At 42.8% G+C, this 14,442-nt stretch overlaps 1 protein-coding gene across 7 annotated transcripts in view; it reads right to left on the bottom strand.

Annotated features, from left to right (window-relative positions):
- The window catches only part of SPAG9 (sperm associated antigen 9), a 60,782-nt gene extending 50,293 nt beyond the window's left edge, over positions 1-10,489 (bottom strand). For all 7 annotated transcript variants that reach the window (XM_086624223.1, XM_086624222.1, XM_086624227.1 and 4 more), the window contains exons 1-2: positions 10,184-10,489; positions 3,645-3,765 (exon numbers count right to left, since the gene is read on the bottom strand). In XM_086624223.1, coding sequence (XP_086480349.1) covers positions 3,645-3,765; positions 10,184-10,489 — 427 coding nt within the window. The remainder of the gene's footprint in view (positions 1-3,644; positions 3,766-10,183) is intronic.
- Positions 10,490-14,442: the final 3,953 nt, after the last annotated feature.

Below are 14,442 nucleotides of genomic sequence, written 5' to 3'. Positions count from 1 at the left end.
AGCAGTTGTAAAGTTTATCAAAAAATGTCGCACCACTTTTTGGTAGCAGACTTGACTTAGGCAACCACCACAACCCACCAAATACCAGGACTGAGTGCTATACATTGTGCAAGAGTGGTAAATCCCTGTGCATCTGCCACTGCCATTCAGGATTTCATCACCTACTGTGGCTCACAAGCCTCCCAGCAGTGCCGCCAGGTCCTGCTGTCATCTCTCCCACTTTCCATCTCCCCCTAGGAAAGAGTACAGTACGATAGTTCACTCAGGTAGGAGATGTTGACAGCAACTGTTTGAATTCATAACGCAGGGAAAAAAAAAGTCAGTGAGCCACAGGAACTTAGTAACTGGTTGACACAAGATAAGCTTCCTATTTCACTTCTTTAATTTCAAATGGCACATTTATGCCAACCCAGTTGCTTGAATATGTGGCTATGAGTGTATCTCACATGATAAATTTAAATGCAAATAAATATTTTTTTTTTTCTTTAGCGTGATGATTACCAAGACTACAAAACCAAGCACTAATAATTCAGGACATAACAAAACTACAACTTCTTGAGCAATTTGAGTTGGCGTGCATGTTTAAGCACATACAATTGTGCTGAACCTTACTGTATAACTTTAAGAGCTGCCCCCTCCCAGGGCTAACCAGTCTTCACTAAATGCTCAGGGTGGATGGTGTTCAAAGGAATGAGTTAGAATTTTTTAATGGACAAAACTTGTACACACCCCCCTTGCTTATTTGAGGAAAAATGCATGTACCACAAGTAGTAATCTACAAAAAACAAAAAGTCTTGTAGTTAAAGTACTACATGGAACCATGTCTTACCTGTTTTCTATTCTAAACTAGCAACATCAGTTTATGATGTGATTAATATCTCAGATTCTACACTCCAACACAAAAAAGCAAAGCCAGGTTTTGTTTGCTTACTTGCTCTGTGCCAGGCATTTGCCATTCCTATTATCAATGACAACACTACCACTATTTTAATATCGATGTGGTAACAGTTGGCAACACCACAGACTAACAGATGCATAGGCAGTAGTACAGGAAGTAGAAGAGAAAAAGGATTATATCTAGAAGATTTGTAGCCATATCCAGTGAATCAAACTGACACATTGGTATCTTTGGTATCACAGGACATGCAAATCACCTCGCCTATAAAACAGAAAACAAGATAATGCAGTGGAGTTGGACTACTTCAGGAATATGGACCCTAGTATGGTTTTCACACCCTGGAAATTTAGATCACTAAAACCAGTTCACTTGCATAATATTCATTAGGTGTTCCACAATTGTGTTTGTGTCTCCTTTGATCTTGCTCTGCATCAGCAGCATGTCAAACCTTCGTAACAGTCTTTCATGTTGTCCCAGACAAGATATCAACCCAATCATAAGCAAAGCCCAACGATCAACACAGCTCTATTGTTTCTTCAGTTACATTCTTGCTACCACAAAACGTTTTTCCCCCAATACAAAAAATAACACAACTTTATGATGTTATGAAAACTGTTTTAACAACATTATTTCTTACAAAAAAAGTAGTTCTAGGCAACACCCAGTGCTTCTCCTGGAATAATTGAGTTTCTCATGCAAATATTTTAATTACATTGTGTAATTAAATTGATGAAAAGCTTAAAATCATATTTTTTTTTCCAGAGGCTTAATATTCAAGGCAAAAAAAAAAAAGAACATCACTCAAGAGGATTCATAGAACAATATAAAATGGCTTTATATACATGAGTATGCAAGTGCAATTTCTATGAGAGAAACTCCGGGTATAATGCCACACACATTGCCAGGAATCCAAATTATTTTTCTTTCCTGCGCAACTAATTAGTACTTTTTATTGCAGTAACAGAAAAAGTAATGGCATATATGACACGAAGCAATCTTGATGCCACAATCCTGTTGTCCGAGTACAGGGTTTCCCATTACCAAGTTGTTTGGGCTGTGGGATTAGAGTACAGGCATTCTGGAAACAGTGTCCTATGTTACCAAAACAGACCGACTCAACTCTGTTCCAATGTTTTCTTTTCCCCTCTTCTGTTGCTTTTAAACAGACACACATTTCCATTCACAAAAACCATAACATTTCTGATACGAGTCTCTACAACACGCTTTAGGATTATCCATTTTAGCTTGACTTGATCTATAAAGATATGCTCCTGGAAATCGATCATCCTGGTTTTCACTAGGAAAGACCGCTTGAAGTGTTCCTCCATCACTGCCTGCATAGAATCTGAGAATACTTTAGCTGCAATAGACCTGAAGTACATGTCTGCAAGATTTGCCAACAGCATTGTAAACCATTCCGATTTCAGAAGGATTCAGCTCCGTATGTCGCCTACATTAATCTTAACGCTAGCACACTAATACTTCTACCCTGCTATAGACTCGCTTATGCCACTGAAAAAATCACACTTTACAGGGAGGTTATTATAACTTAAGCTGAAAGAGAAAGCTATAACTTTTTGCATTATGGGCAGGAAAGGCGGCTGAGTAGAAATACAGGAAGAAATAACCGTGAAAAAGCGCCTTTTGACAACCGGCACTCTGCTTTTAGGAACTGATCTTATCTCAACCTTATCAGGCTTGATACAGACTGTCTTGACATTTCTGCATGGCCCAGCAATAAAAGCTGTGTATTAACTGACAGACATGCTAACCTTACGTCAGTAGAAGCTAGCTCAGAAGCTTGACAAGATGCTCAGGTTAATTTGTATTGATCATTATTTCTACACTGTGCTAAAAAGGTTAAATGAAAACAAAAATTACAACCTTCACTGCAAGTTTAACAGACTTATAGCAAAAAAAAAAAAATCTATCATTAGCCGCATAGGTCTTTCATCTTCAATTTAAGACTGCAGGGTGGGTGGGAGAGAGGAAATGAGAAGACTCCTGTGGGTTGAGTATTTTTTTCCCCCCTCTAGCCTTTACTCAAGCAGAAAAACTGGTGATGGAGTTTCATTCAATGACTACCCACCTGGATAAGAAGCAGTCCAGCAACATGCTTAAGCTACAAGATACTCACATTGTAACTTTCAGTATTTCAGGAAAACTGATCATTGTTACATTTTTTCAAAACTTACACATGTTTTTGTAAACTACACAGAACATCTCTAAAAGAAGAAGTGTTCTTAACTCTTTTTCTGTAAAAACTAAATACCTCCTAGAAATAATTCAGTAAAAATTAGACAAAAACTAATGAGAATCAGCAATGGTATTCTCATCCCAGTAGTGCTTTTAAACCTGAAGATTACATTTATTTTTAGCACAGACAACAGTTTAATGGGAAGAAAATTAGCTTATTTCCTAATCACTAGCAAGCGAGTAAGTTCTAAACATCTCCTGAAAAAGTTGCTAAACATGAAAATAGCATGGTCTAAATGGAAAAAAACAAAAAGCCAAACAAAAACAAGTACGATACCAGAAGACTCAGATTAGGAGTCACAAGCTTATATCTAAATTTGCTTGCCTTAATTCTATGGAAGACAAACTTGCACAAGAGTTAAACCTAGTCATTTGTCAAAACACAGGATTCAGATAGCACAGATATTTAGCATATGGATTATTGTTTGACAGAATGAAACCTAAAATGCACTAATAACAGTTTAAAGGGAGAGCAATACATTTTACTTACTTTGATCAGCATAGTTTTTTGCTTTTAGTTCAAGCTGTCGAGTTTGTGATTCTAATGCCTCCACTCTGGTCTGCAAGTCCTTTTTCTCTTGTTCTTGAGAATCTTCAAACTCAATAAATTTCTAAAAAAAAAAGTGAAGTTAGTCTCAATAACGAACTAAGGATTACTTTTTTAAAGGCATGAGCAATGTTCTTTCACCAAAGAGGAACAACAATCATTCCTAGATTTGTTTTTAAGTAGAAAAACTTTCATCTCAAGCAGCATGTAGGAGGCAACACAGCAGCCCTTCGCAGCAAAGAAGGGTGCAAGCAGATTTACAACGCAGCAGAGGAGATCTACAGCCCAAATTTAACCAGGAAGGACACTAATGCTATTGCAGTCCAGTGTCCATCAGTCAAGCATCACACCTACGTTGCTCTGCGTAATCACTAAGTGCCAACTACTTCAGGGAAGTCTGCTTGAGACTGACATAAACATGAACTATTTCATTCTTTTCTACCTTCACACACTTGCCTGCCAACACTGAGAGCACTGGTGTCCTTAGATTGGACCAGTGAAGGGTATCCTCACCCATAAGCCACGAAGGGACAGACACGGCAGTAGGGACACACCAGCAGCAGCAGCGCTAACCAAAAATTACATGCTACCTTTTCATTCCCACCTAATTTCTGCTATTGTTTGACACATTACAGAATGCTCACAGTCTTCATCAAATACTTCATAACCATCTCCTATGATCTATCAACTACTTAGACAACTATTTACTGGCACTCTGCAATTCTGCTGATCATCATCATCATCCTCTGCTACCCTTGTTTATCAAAGTGTCTCACTTAAAATACAATGGAATTCACTGATGCATGTATCAATGTTTACATTTTATACCATTAAAGTTATCCATTCTTCATTATAGCAGTTTTAGAAGCATACTTTTTGCTATTTATCTTAAAAAACTTCAAAAATTCAGCGTGTAATGGCTGCACAAAGAACACTTCTAATAGCCAAAGATGTCTTAGGTCGAGTAGTGCTCTCTCTTCTGCATCACAGTGAGAAAGCAAAGCCACCAACACAACCTACACAGAAGGCTCACCAGAAGACTCTGCGTAAAAAACAAACAAACATCCAAGATAGCTACAGGGTTGGAAAGCCAGCTGCAGCTGGGTACCACATGGAAGCAAAGAGACAGAGGAGGCAGCAACTTAAAAATAGTAATGTTACAGGTGATTCGAGTATAAATTTTTCCTATTTATTGCTAGGATAACCTAGTGGAAACAGTACTTTGAATGCTCACACATCGACTTTTAATAAGCTACTAATAAGTCTTAACCAATGTGTTTTATAGCTTTTACAAAAGCAGAAACTCACGATCCTATGAGAAGAGCTTCAGTTTAGCAGGGTTATCAGAAGTTTTGCTGGAAAATTTCTTCAGATGTATAAATGCATCTAAATCTACGAGGTGGAACAAGAGTTCCTTTCAGACAAGCTCTCCGCAGCTATCACAGGACCAGGCATGGTGTTCACATGACTGTGCTTGAAGCTAAATCACAAAACAACGGAGAAAGAGCTGAAACTGGCCCAGGTAGGGCTGCTTTGGGTTCTCTGATTTAAAATGAGTTCTTCCTCTGCTTCAAAATGACACATATGCAAAAATCTTCTTACTGCCTCAACACAGTTTGAGAACATTCATTTGACAATGTAATATGGAAAAACTCAAACTTTTAACTTGCTTGTTACAAAGAAGAGATGAAATGATACAAGAGTTTTGACCCTTTTATATTAAAGATTCAAGTCATGTCCAACTCATTCATTCTTAGCAGGCTTTCTGTTTAAAAAGAGCTCCAAAGTTTGACACAAATTTGGCACTGGGTCTAAGGACCAACATGGTTTGTTAAATTAAACATGGGAAAACATGAAAGAAGAATTATAAAACTGTAACATCTTTGTTTAGTTGCTTCTCTGACGATTTCCCAAAGTCAGATGTGTCTCATAACTTGCAAAAGACCAGTGGCAATCACACTTTTGAACAAACAGCCGTTCAAAGCTACCAATGGCATTGTTACTCAGGAACTAAAGGTAGATATAATTCTGTATTTCCTCTCAAATTCTTCAACTGCAACTATTAAAAGTGGGTTTGTATTAAAGTTAAATGGTTTAGTTATTTTCCACTAGTTTACCTTCTTTTTGTTAAAGTTAGAATTTAAGTTACATCTCTTCAAAGTATTTTTTTCATTAGAGCTGGATAAATTTTTTTCCTCTGCTGAAATCTACACCTGACCAAATCATGGATTGAGTACTTTAGACTTTGTTTCTATTTGGTTTCATTTATCATTCCGGTGATAGCATTAACCCAAGCAGAGTCCCAGAAGATCGGGCATCTTGTCCTGACTAAGCCTGTACAACTGTGACGGAAGGACTAGTCAGATAAACCTCTGCAGCAGCCAAGGACAGGCTGAGCGCCCATACTAAAAGACTTTTTTTTAAAATTTATATTGACAATACACTCAAATATTGCACGTCTGCAATACTTAAAGTAAATGCAGCAACATATGTAGGAACATGTTAGCCACTCAGTGTATGGATACTACACACAATCTTATTTCAGCTCAAGGTTACACGAAATACTAAGGCAGACACAAAACCCCAAAAAACGATCTTTCCTCATTTTACACGACATCCTGCCTAGGCCACAAGGCCATATCTTACAACTCTAACAAAAAGTGAGGGGTTTTTTTTTGCCTTTTTTTTTTAAACAAGAACAAGCTAAAGGACACCAACACGTCTTTAAAACAACCAGATCTGATACCACAAGATTACGGAAGAGAGGGCTAGAACAGTCCTTAAAAGGTCATCTTGTTTCAAGGCTCTGATGCTCAGTGTTGATGTCTGGATCCTAATTTTGATTGGGATGTAACGAGGTGTAAGCACAGGATATGATGCATGCCGCCTCCTGCACGTGCCTGCTGCTGAAATCCAGGCCTGTGATACCTTCACAAACTATGTGTGGCAACTCCCATTTAATCCTTCCCATCTTCTCCAGGCAGGATCAACTATGTCATTTCAGACAGACGTTTGCCTGACTTGTTCTTAAAGACCTCCAATAAAAAGTATGAAAAAGTACTTCAGAAATAAAATTCAGAAGTCTTTATGTAACCAATTTTAAATCTACTTAAAAGTTTGCAGCAATAATCATTGCAATAAACAGGAACTCAGACCACATAATAGCACAGCACACGCATCTGGAGCCTTCTCTCACGCACATAACCATCTCATCACTTAGTAAGACAGTACAGCCAAATGAAACATTTTTTCCCACATTTATGTCATCTTTCCTTACGGTTTAACCTGTTTTCCCATCACACGATCCAGGTGCAATACTAAGCATATCTGATGTCAGGGTTCCACCTACTTGGCATTCTTTATTACTCTGTGACATGTACTTCAATAACTTTTATTGCAATGATGTCAGTTTTTCAGCCAATGGCATGTTCTTCCTGGAGGCAGGCAAAATTAACTATGAAGCCAGCTCAGCTGGACTTGGGGTACAGAAAAATATACATAACTGAAAACAATCTAGTAACTTTTACACTATTTTAGCAAGCTTTCTGCATGATGGATCTCAATTTTGCTCTCATACACATTAAAAATACTTGAACTGCACAGTATTTACTTAATTCTCTTCCTTAGGATTGTATGTTAACTTTGGGAACAGTAAGAAAAGGCAGCTGTCAACTTTACTAAACTAAGCTTACCTGAACTGATTTTCATGGTGGTAAGTCCTCTTTCATAGTTGCAAAAGTAGCAACCACATATTGAACATCAGATTTCAAGAACAGCTTAATCCCACCAACAGCAGAAAAGCTAAAAGATACATTAGACAGCTTGACACAGCTAACAGGAGATTTTATCCTGTTTCCAAAACCCCTTCTGCTAGCCACACGCACAGAGGTATGGAGGAGTACACGTCTACGGAAGTAAAACTTAACTAGTGTATAAAATAGCAGAACCCCAAATCCTTCTTCTGCTCCCACTTCTTGCGGCAGGGCATGCCTCCTAACATCCACCAAGTGGGCAGATAAGTTATGCAGAAGTGTAAGCAGAACAGCAGAATAGCTGGTTCCTCTCTTCAGCTATAACACAAATGTACCACGTTAAAAGTCAGAAAAGCAACTTCATAGCAACAATAAAGATCATGGCTGTTACCTACGGGACTGAGAAGTAGGCCCAGAACTTCTGAAATAATCTGGTTTTCAAAGTCACTATAACAGAAGTCCACAGGCCACGACTCTGAAGATGTTTCTTTAGTAACGCTTCTTAAGGAAAGGAAATAAAGGAGGAAAATTAGGACAATGGTGTAAGGAGATTCCTATTTAAACAGTAAACTATTAATATTCATCAAGATACGACTGCCAATAAAAATTCATACAGCAGCAAGTAGAAAGTAAAAGATGCATTAATTCTTCAGGACGGTATGAACAGATGATATGGATATTGAATTTACTAGCTCAAAATTCTCCATTCTGCTATCAGATTACACAAGCAACCTCCACAATGAAACGAAACACACTAAGCCAGTAACTTGCTGTCCAAGAGTGTTATACTCATGTTACCTCTTTCCATTTCAACCATACTGCACCCATCAGATTATCTCCACATTCAAAAAAAAAATCGGTTGCAACAATCAAGCCTGAATAAAACATGTACCTCCCATGAACACATCAGGCTTTATCGATGACAGATATTTTCACAGATGTACAGCATAACTGATCTTAGCACATACCAGAAAGATCACCTTTGTGCTTACAACTGAAAAGACAGTCTTTGGTCTAACTGCACTCTGGAAAGCACCAGTAAGCTGTCTTGCAGCCGGAGTACTGGTTTTTAGACTGCATAACGCTTGTCCCCCCAAGTCAATTTATCATGACACAAAGAAATGGAGACTGCAGTGAAGTACACTACCAACATAAGTGTGTATAGCCCCTAAAGAGCCACGATAACAGTTAATACCACATTCTATCTCATCATATTCTCATGGTTTCTGTTCTGCTGCCCAAGGCTTGCTTTTTTCAATCTGGCAAACGCTGCCTGTGTTTCAAGCCTGATTGATTTTCTCATGAATTAGTTCAGAAATATTTATCAGTCTCTTACTCTCTTAATCAAAACGTTTTCTAAAGAAGTCTTTTACATGCAGCTTGTGTCAGAACTAGTGATTAAGCCTTTATGGCACTAGTTTCCAGACTGAAGTCCATAAAGCACTGTAAAACAACTACATGTGTGACAAGGAAGATAAATAGTCTATTAGTCCAAGAGCTGGGGAGACACCACTCACACCACATTATTTCATAACTACTGAAGTCCTGGAACAATTTGCAGACAACATTTTTCACTTGCTTATTACCATGAGGTACACAAATATTTGGAGAGAGGTAATGTTTTCCAAGCTCAGTTTTTGTTGTCAATATTGTCTTCACCCTCAGTGTGGTTATTTTTCTGATTTTTGGAAAATTTAGGAGGTAAGCACAACCACAGAAATAAGCACAGGACACAAAGTCTGGAAATAGACTTATAAGATGGCTTGTTCTATTACAGATAATGCTGTCAATCCAATTTCCTACAGGAGTTTGGCAAGACAATGAGCTGGAAGAAGTCATCCTGCACAGCTGCTTTCTATTGTATTGCTTTATAATCTCGCAGAAAATAACACTTCACAAGCTTACTTGTGCCGAAGGAATTCTTCGATATTTTTATTTCAATTTTTGTAGTAGCATCCTAAGTCAGTGCTTATGTCATCGAACAGTCTGCACCACCTGTTGCTGGCTGCAGCTTTTACGGATCAACTCTGAAGAGCTTCAGCCTAGACAGCACATATTTCCATATTCTTTGCAAGGCATTCTCACTATTTTTTGCAAATACAACCGATGCGGAATGGACAATCCACCTCCTGCCGGGGAGAAAGTCCAGAGGAAAAGCGAAAGAGCGGAGCGGCCAGCGCACGGTTCCACGTTCGCTCTGCAAAGCGGCGCTGCTGTTGTGCTGCGGGCCTGGAAACGGGAAGAGCCGCGCTCCGGAGGGGCTGCTCCGGAGCCCTCCCGGAACGGCTGCGCTGGGCGGAGGACCCGCGGGCACCCCCGGCAGGGCTCTGCCAGCGGCCGCGACCACCGACCCGCTCGGGGCGGCACGGAGCAGCCCCTCCGCGGGGCCGGCAGGGCCGGCGCGCTCCCCGCCTCCCGGAGACACGGCGCGGTCCGACGGACCGAACTCGCCACCCGGCCCCCCGGCCCCTCCGGCAGGAGCCCCCGCCGGGGCCGCCCTTCGCGGGGCCGGCAGCAGCCCCCGCCGCGCCGCGGGGCAGCCCGGGCCCGGGCACCGCAAGCTCTCCGCCCCCGGCAGCCCCGCGGGAGGCGGCCCGACCGCCGCCGAGGGCAGGAAGTCCCCCCGCCTCCACGGAGGAAGCGCGGAGCCGCCGCCCGCCTCGGGAACGGGCCCCCGCCCTGCACCGGCTCCGCTCCCGCCTCGGCCCCGGGCCCGGCGCCCGCCCTCACCTCCTCGGCCTGCTTGCGCAGCGCCTTCTCCCGCTCGTACTGCGTGAGCAGCTGCTCGTTGTCGTCTCGCAGCAGCTCCAGCTCCACGCTGGTCTCCTGGCTGTGGGCGCACACTGAGTCCAGGTTCTCCAGGACCGCCACCACCAGCGGCATCAGCTCGGCCACCACCTCCTCGTCGTAGCGCCCGATGAGCCGCTCGAACTCGCGGTAGATGGAGCCCGCCAGCCCCGACACCCGCTCCGACATCATGGCGGGGCCGGGGCCGCCGGGGTCCTCCTGGTACACCACGCCGTCCGCCAGCTCCATGGCTGCCGGCGAGCGCCTTCCCTCTCGGGGCCCGGCGGGGCGGCGGCGGCGGCGCAGCGCGGGCCCGGCGCCTCCTCCTGCCTCTGCGGCGGGGCCGCGGCTGCAGCCCGGGCGGGGGGGCGGGGCGGAGAGCGGCCCTGGCGCGCGGCACTGACCTCACCGCCGCGCCGGGGCGGGGCCGCGCGTCACGGGGCGGGGCGGGGCGGGGCGGGGCGAACCGGCCGCCCGCAGCGGCGCGGGGGGCGGGGCCTGGCGGTGCGGTCAGCGGGGGCGGGGGCGGGGCAGGGCGGGGCGGGGCGGGGCGGGGCGGGGCCGGGGCGGGCAGGTGGGCGGGGCCGGGGGCGCGCCGGGCGGGTGTAGCGGCGCGGGGGTGGCGGCCGCGCCGCTCCGTTGTGTCCCTCCTCGGGACAAGGCGTTCCGCAGCAGCGAGGCGGCCGCCCGGAGGGCCGGGCTGTCTGCGACATGTTGAGGGTCCCCGGAGCAAAAGCCGAGGGGCGCGGCGTGCGGAGCGGAGGGATGCCGGGCCCTCCGACGGGGCGTTCGGCGGAGGGGAGAGGGTTAGGCCGTGTCAGTACCGGGGCCAGTGGGGTTGCGGAGCGGGAGGAGAGGCGGTGGAGCCCCTGCCGGGAGCCAGCCGCCTGCCGTGGGGCGGGGGCGGCGGGGAGGCGGGCCCGAGGGCTTGCACAGTTAATCTTACCTCTTGGAACAGCAGAGCTAAGGAAATGTATCTGACGGTTCACGTGAAAGCCGTATTATTTATTTATTGCACCCACGGAGGCGTAAATAGATCGAGTGATTCATTTAGGGATGACTGAGGGAGCTAAAACTGGATTTTAGGACTTCGCAGCTCCCAAACTGTCCATGAGTCGCTGTGTTGGCTAATCTCTGACAGCGAAAAGACCTTTTGTTTCTAATAAGGTCTCCAGATAAATTAATGTCAGAAATCTTGTTTCATTAGCAATAACACAACTTAGAAAGCATCTTGCACTTGCTAAAAGAGATCAGTTTTCCTAGGACTTGAAACACTGAATTCCATTCTGGATTATGTGTTTCGTCATGGGAATAACGTGAGATACTCTAGACATTTACTGTAAATTTGTAAACATCTGCTGAGATGGAAAAGTTCTAGAGTTGCTTCACATCCCTCGTTTTTATCATACAATTCATACCGGAGTGTCGTTCCCCCACTCCCCAGCACGTGGAGGATATCACTATTCGCCATTAAGTCAATGTATTTCATGTACAAGAGCTCAGGAACCCGGGCAGCAGTACAGGAGCAAAGAAATGAGTATTTTTAAAAAAGCAAGAGCTTGAGAAGTGGTGGAACTCATAACTGTGGTGATTGCATTCATTTCCACTGGAGAGCAGTAGAGTTTTGCACTGTATTTTTTCTCATTTCGTCTGATTCTAAGACAGTAACTGTTTAAATGCGTGTGCTGCGTTGTCTTTTTATCTACACTAGCGCGTCTGCGCAGCAGTGATGAAGAAGACAAGACTTCAGCCTCGTATATTGGATTTTCAGTGAGTTCTGTTTAGACATCATCCTCTTAAGCTAATATTTAACATAGTGCAGCCAGGGCATAGGCAGTAAAGTACAAATTTATTCATAAACATGGCAAAACAAAAGAAAAGCTGTTTGCTTTTTTACATCATTTTAGCTAAAAAATAAATTTAAAGAAGACACAATGTTTACTTTCCTGCTTGCATCTCCTCAAGTGAAATTTTCATTTCAATTATTGGAAATTAGCATTATGAAAAGATTATTTTTTTCATATTTCTCTTTAGCTGTTGTCCACTGAGGAAAAAAAGCAACTTCTCAGTGTGTGCCTGCTGTCTCCATGGATTGCAGTCTTTACTTGACGCAGGAGCGCTGAGGGAAAGCTGTCTTTCAGAATTTCTCTTTCCCTCCGGGTCATGCATAGTTTCCCATTTTCGTCAGTTGTTTGTATTGTGGGACACAGAGCCTTTGGGGTAGGAGTTATTGACTTGTGTCTTTTTTTACTGAGCCTGAACAAATCTTGTAGAAAGACTGCAAACAGCCGAAGTTGAGAGATAACTGGGATCTGCTCTCAGGACAAGGTCGGCAGGCCGTGTCTAATTGCAGTGGACTTTTAACCTAGATCTCACATCATTCATGTGTAACACTGCATAATGTGCAGGCAGCTCTAAACAATTGCAGATTATTGTGAGGATAAAAATACCAATCATCTGGAATTGTGGCAGAGATCTCTTTCTTTACAGAGGGTTTTATAGTTATTGCCATCATACTTGGCAAATTGCACAAATACATTAGCTCAAAAGACGTACATGCTGACAGATGGCAAAAATGGGTCAAGGTGTCTGCTGACAGCCTTTAAGGGAAAGGGTCTCTGAGGATACACTATTTTTATCCTGTTTCTATTAGCAAAATTGATAAGATGTGGGTTTCTTTCACAGCTGGAGCGAGTCCATCACTGAACAGGCAGGCTGTTGCCACTAGAGTTGCAGTCAGGCTGACAACTACAGGTAGAAGAGACACATTTGCACTCGTGTTTTATTTCCAGTCACCTGGAGGTTTTCTAACATGGGTAAATGAAGCATTTAAAAAGAGGAACATTATAAAAATTACTTGGGAGCCAAGTTTCAAGTGGTGTAAAAATGTATCTTACTGACAGTCTTGTAACTGTCATTGCATTTTACGATGTGCACCTTGCAATCAGCGTGAGATCAGAAACTCAGGGGATTGAAAATAGAACAAGTTATGAAATTATATCATAGTTGCTTGCCAGGAGATTAAGAGACTTTGATCACCTGTCGATTTAGTAAACTAATCAAGCATTACGAAACAGCACAAAAGAAACTTGATAGTATTGTCTTTGTAGCTTGAAAGCAGTGGCGGTCTGTGTTAACTACTAGAGTAAAATGCAGTTCACACTCTTGGGGAAGGAACTGCCTGAAAATGAATTTTTTTTTCTCAATAATAAGAAAAATTATATTCCCTATCCCTAGAAATAACAGTTTATTTGAAAGTAAATTGATTTGCAATTTACCAGGGAAGAAAATCAGCCCTTGAGTCATTCTGGGGTGAGAAGAGCTTAACTGAAACTTTACTGAGAGGAAGAAATCGTTGTAAAAGTTTAATTCTATGGTGCTTTATATCTTAAAGCACGACAGAAGTCGAGCTAAACCCAGATGAATGATAGCTAAATGAAGAGTAATACAGCCATGAGCAACACAACACGTCAGACATACGAGTCAGGTTACAAGGAGCAAGAATTGCACAGCACAAATTGTGAGTCCCTATGAGAACTCCCCAGATGTTCTGAGCAGTACAGATATGGGCTGTCAGCCGAGATCATTATAAAGGTGGAGCCAAAATGACAAAGCTTGGAGCCATGTTTAATACTCCTGAAGTTTGGAGACATTCAAAATCAGTCTTTTGCCTTAGGCCTGATTTAAAAATCTCTCCTGGTTTTAAGTAATGTGTAAAGGGCTTGAGCTTACTAATTATACTTAGTTCACTCACTGAAGACTTTGAAGGTCTTTACTTTCTCTTCCCATGATCAGTATTTTTTTAGGAAATTGTCTAGACTGACTACCTCTTTGCATTTTAGGTAAACATGTAAGTTCAATGTAATTTTGGTAGAATTTTCAACCAACAGAAAAGCTGCTCATTTATACGTTAAAAATACCAAGGAAGCATACTTGTGGGGTGTTTCATGTACTGTATAACGCACAACATGCTCTGCTAATCATGGATTAATCTCAAAAGTGACAAAGATGACCCTTATTTAATGAGGTTAAAAGACTTGGCAAAGATCACACAGCAGACTTATGGGAAAGCTGCAAATAGTGCTCGCCCACCTTATGGCAAGCCCTAAGCTTTAATCGTTAAATGGCATAGTTTTAGCAAGGCTGTAAATAGACGTGCTATTACTTCTTTTAAGTGAACATTTTTCTAAACTTCCTGTTTC

This window comes from Tauraco erythrolophus, chromosome 20 (genome assembly GCF_009769465.1).
Source record: "Tauraco erythrolophus isolate bTauEry1 chromosome 20, bTauEry1.pri, whole genome shotgun sequence".
Classification (NCBI taxonomy): domain Eukaryota; kingdom Metazoa; phylum Chordata; class Aves; order Musophagiformes; family Musophagidae; genus Tauraco; species Tauraco erythrolophus.
Note: the sequence above shows the minus strand (reverse complement) of the source record. Positions and strands in the feature narration are given on the sequence as shown.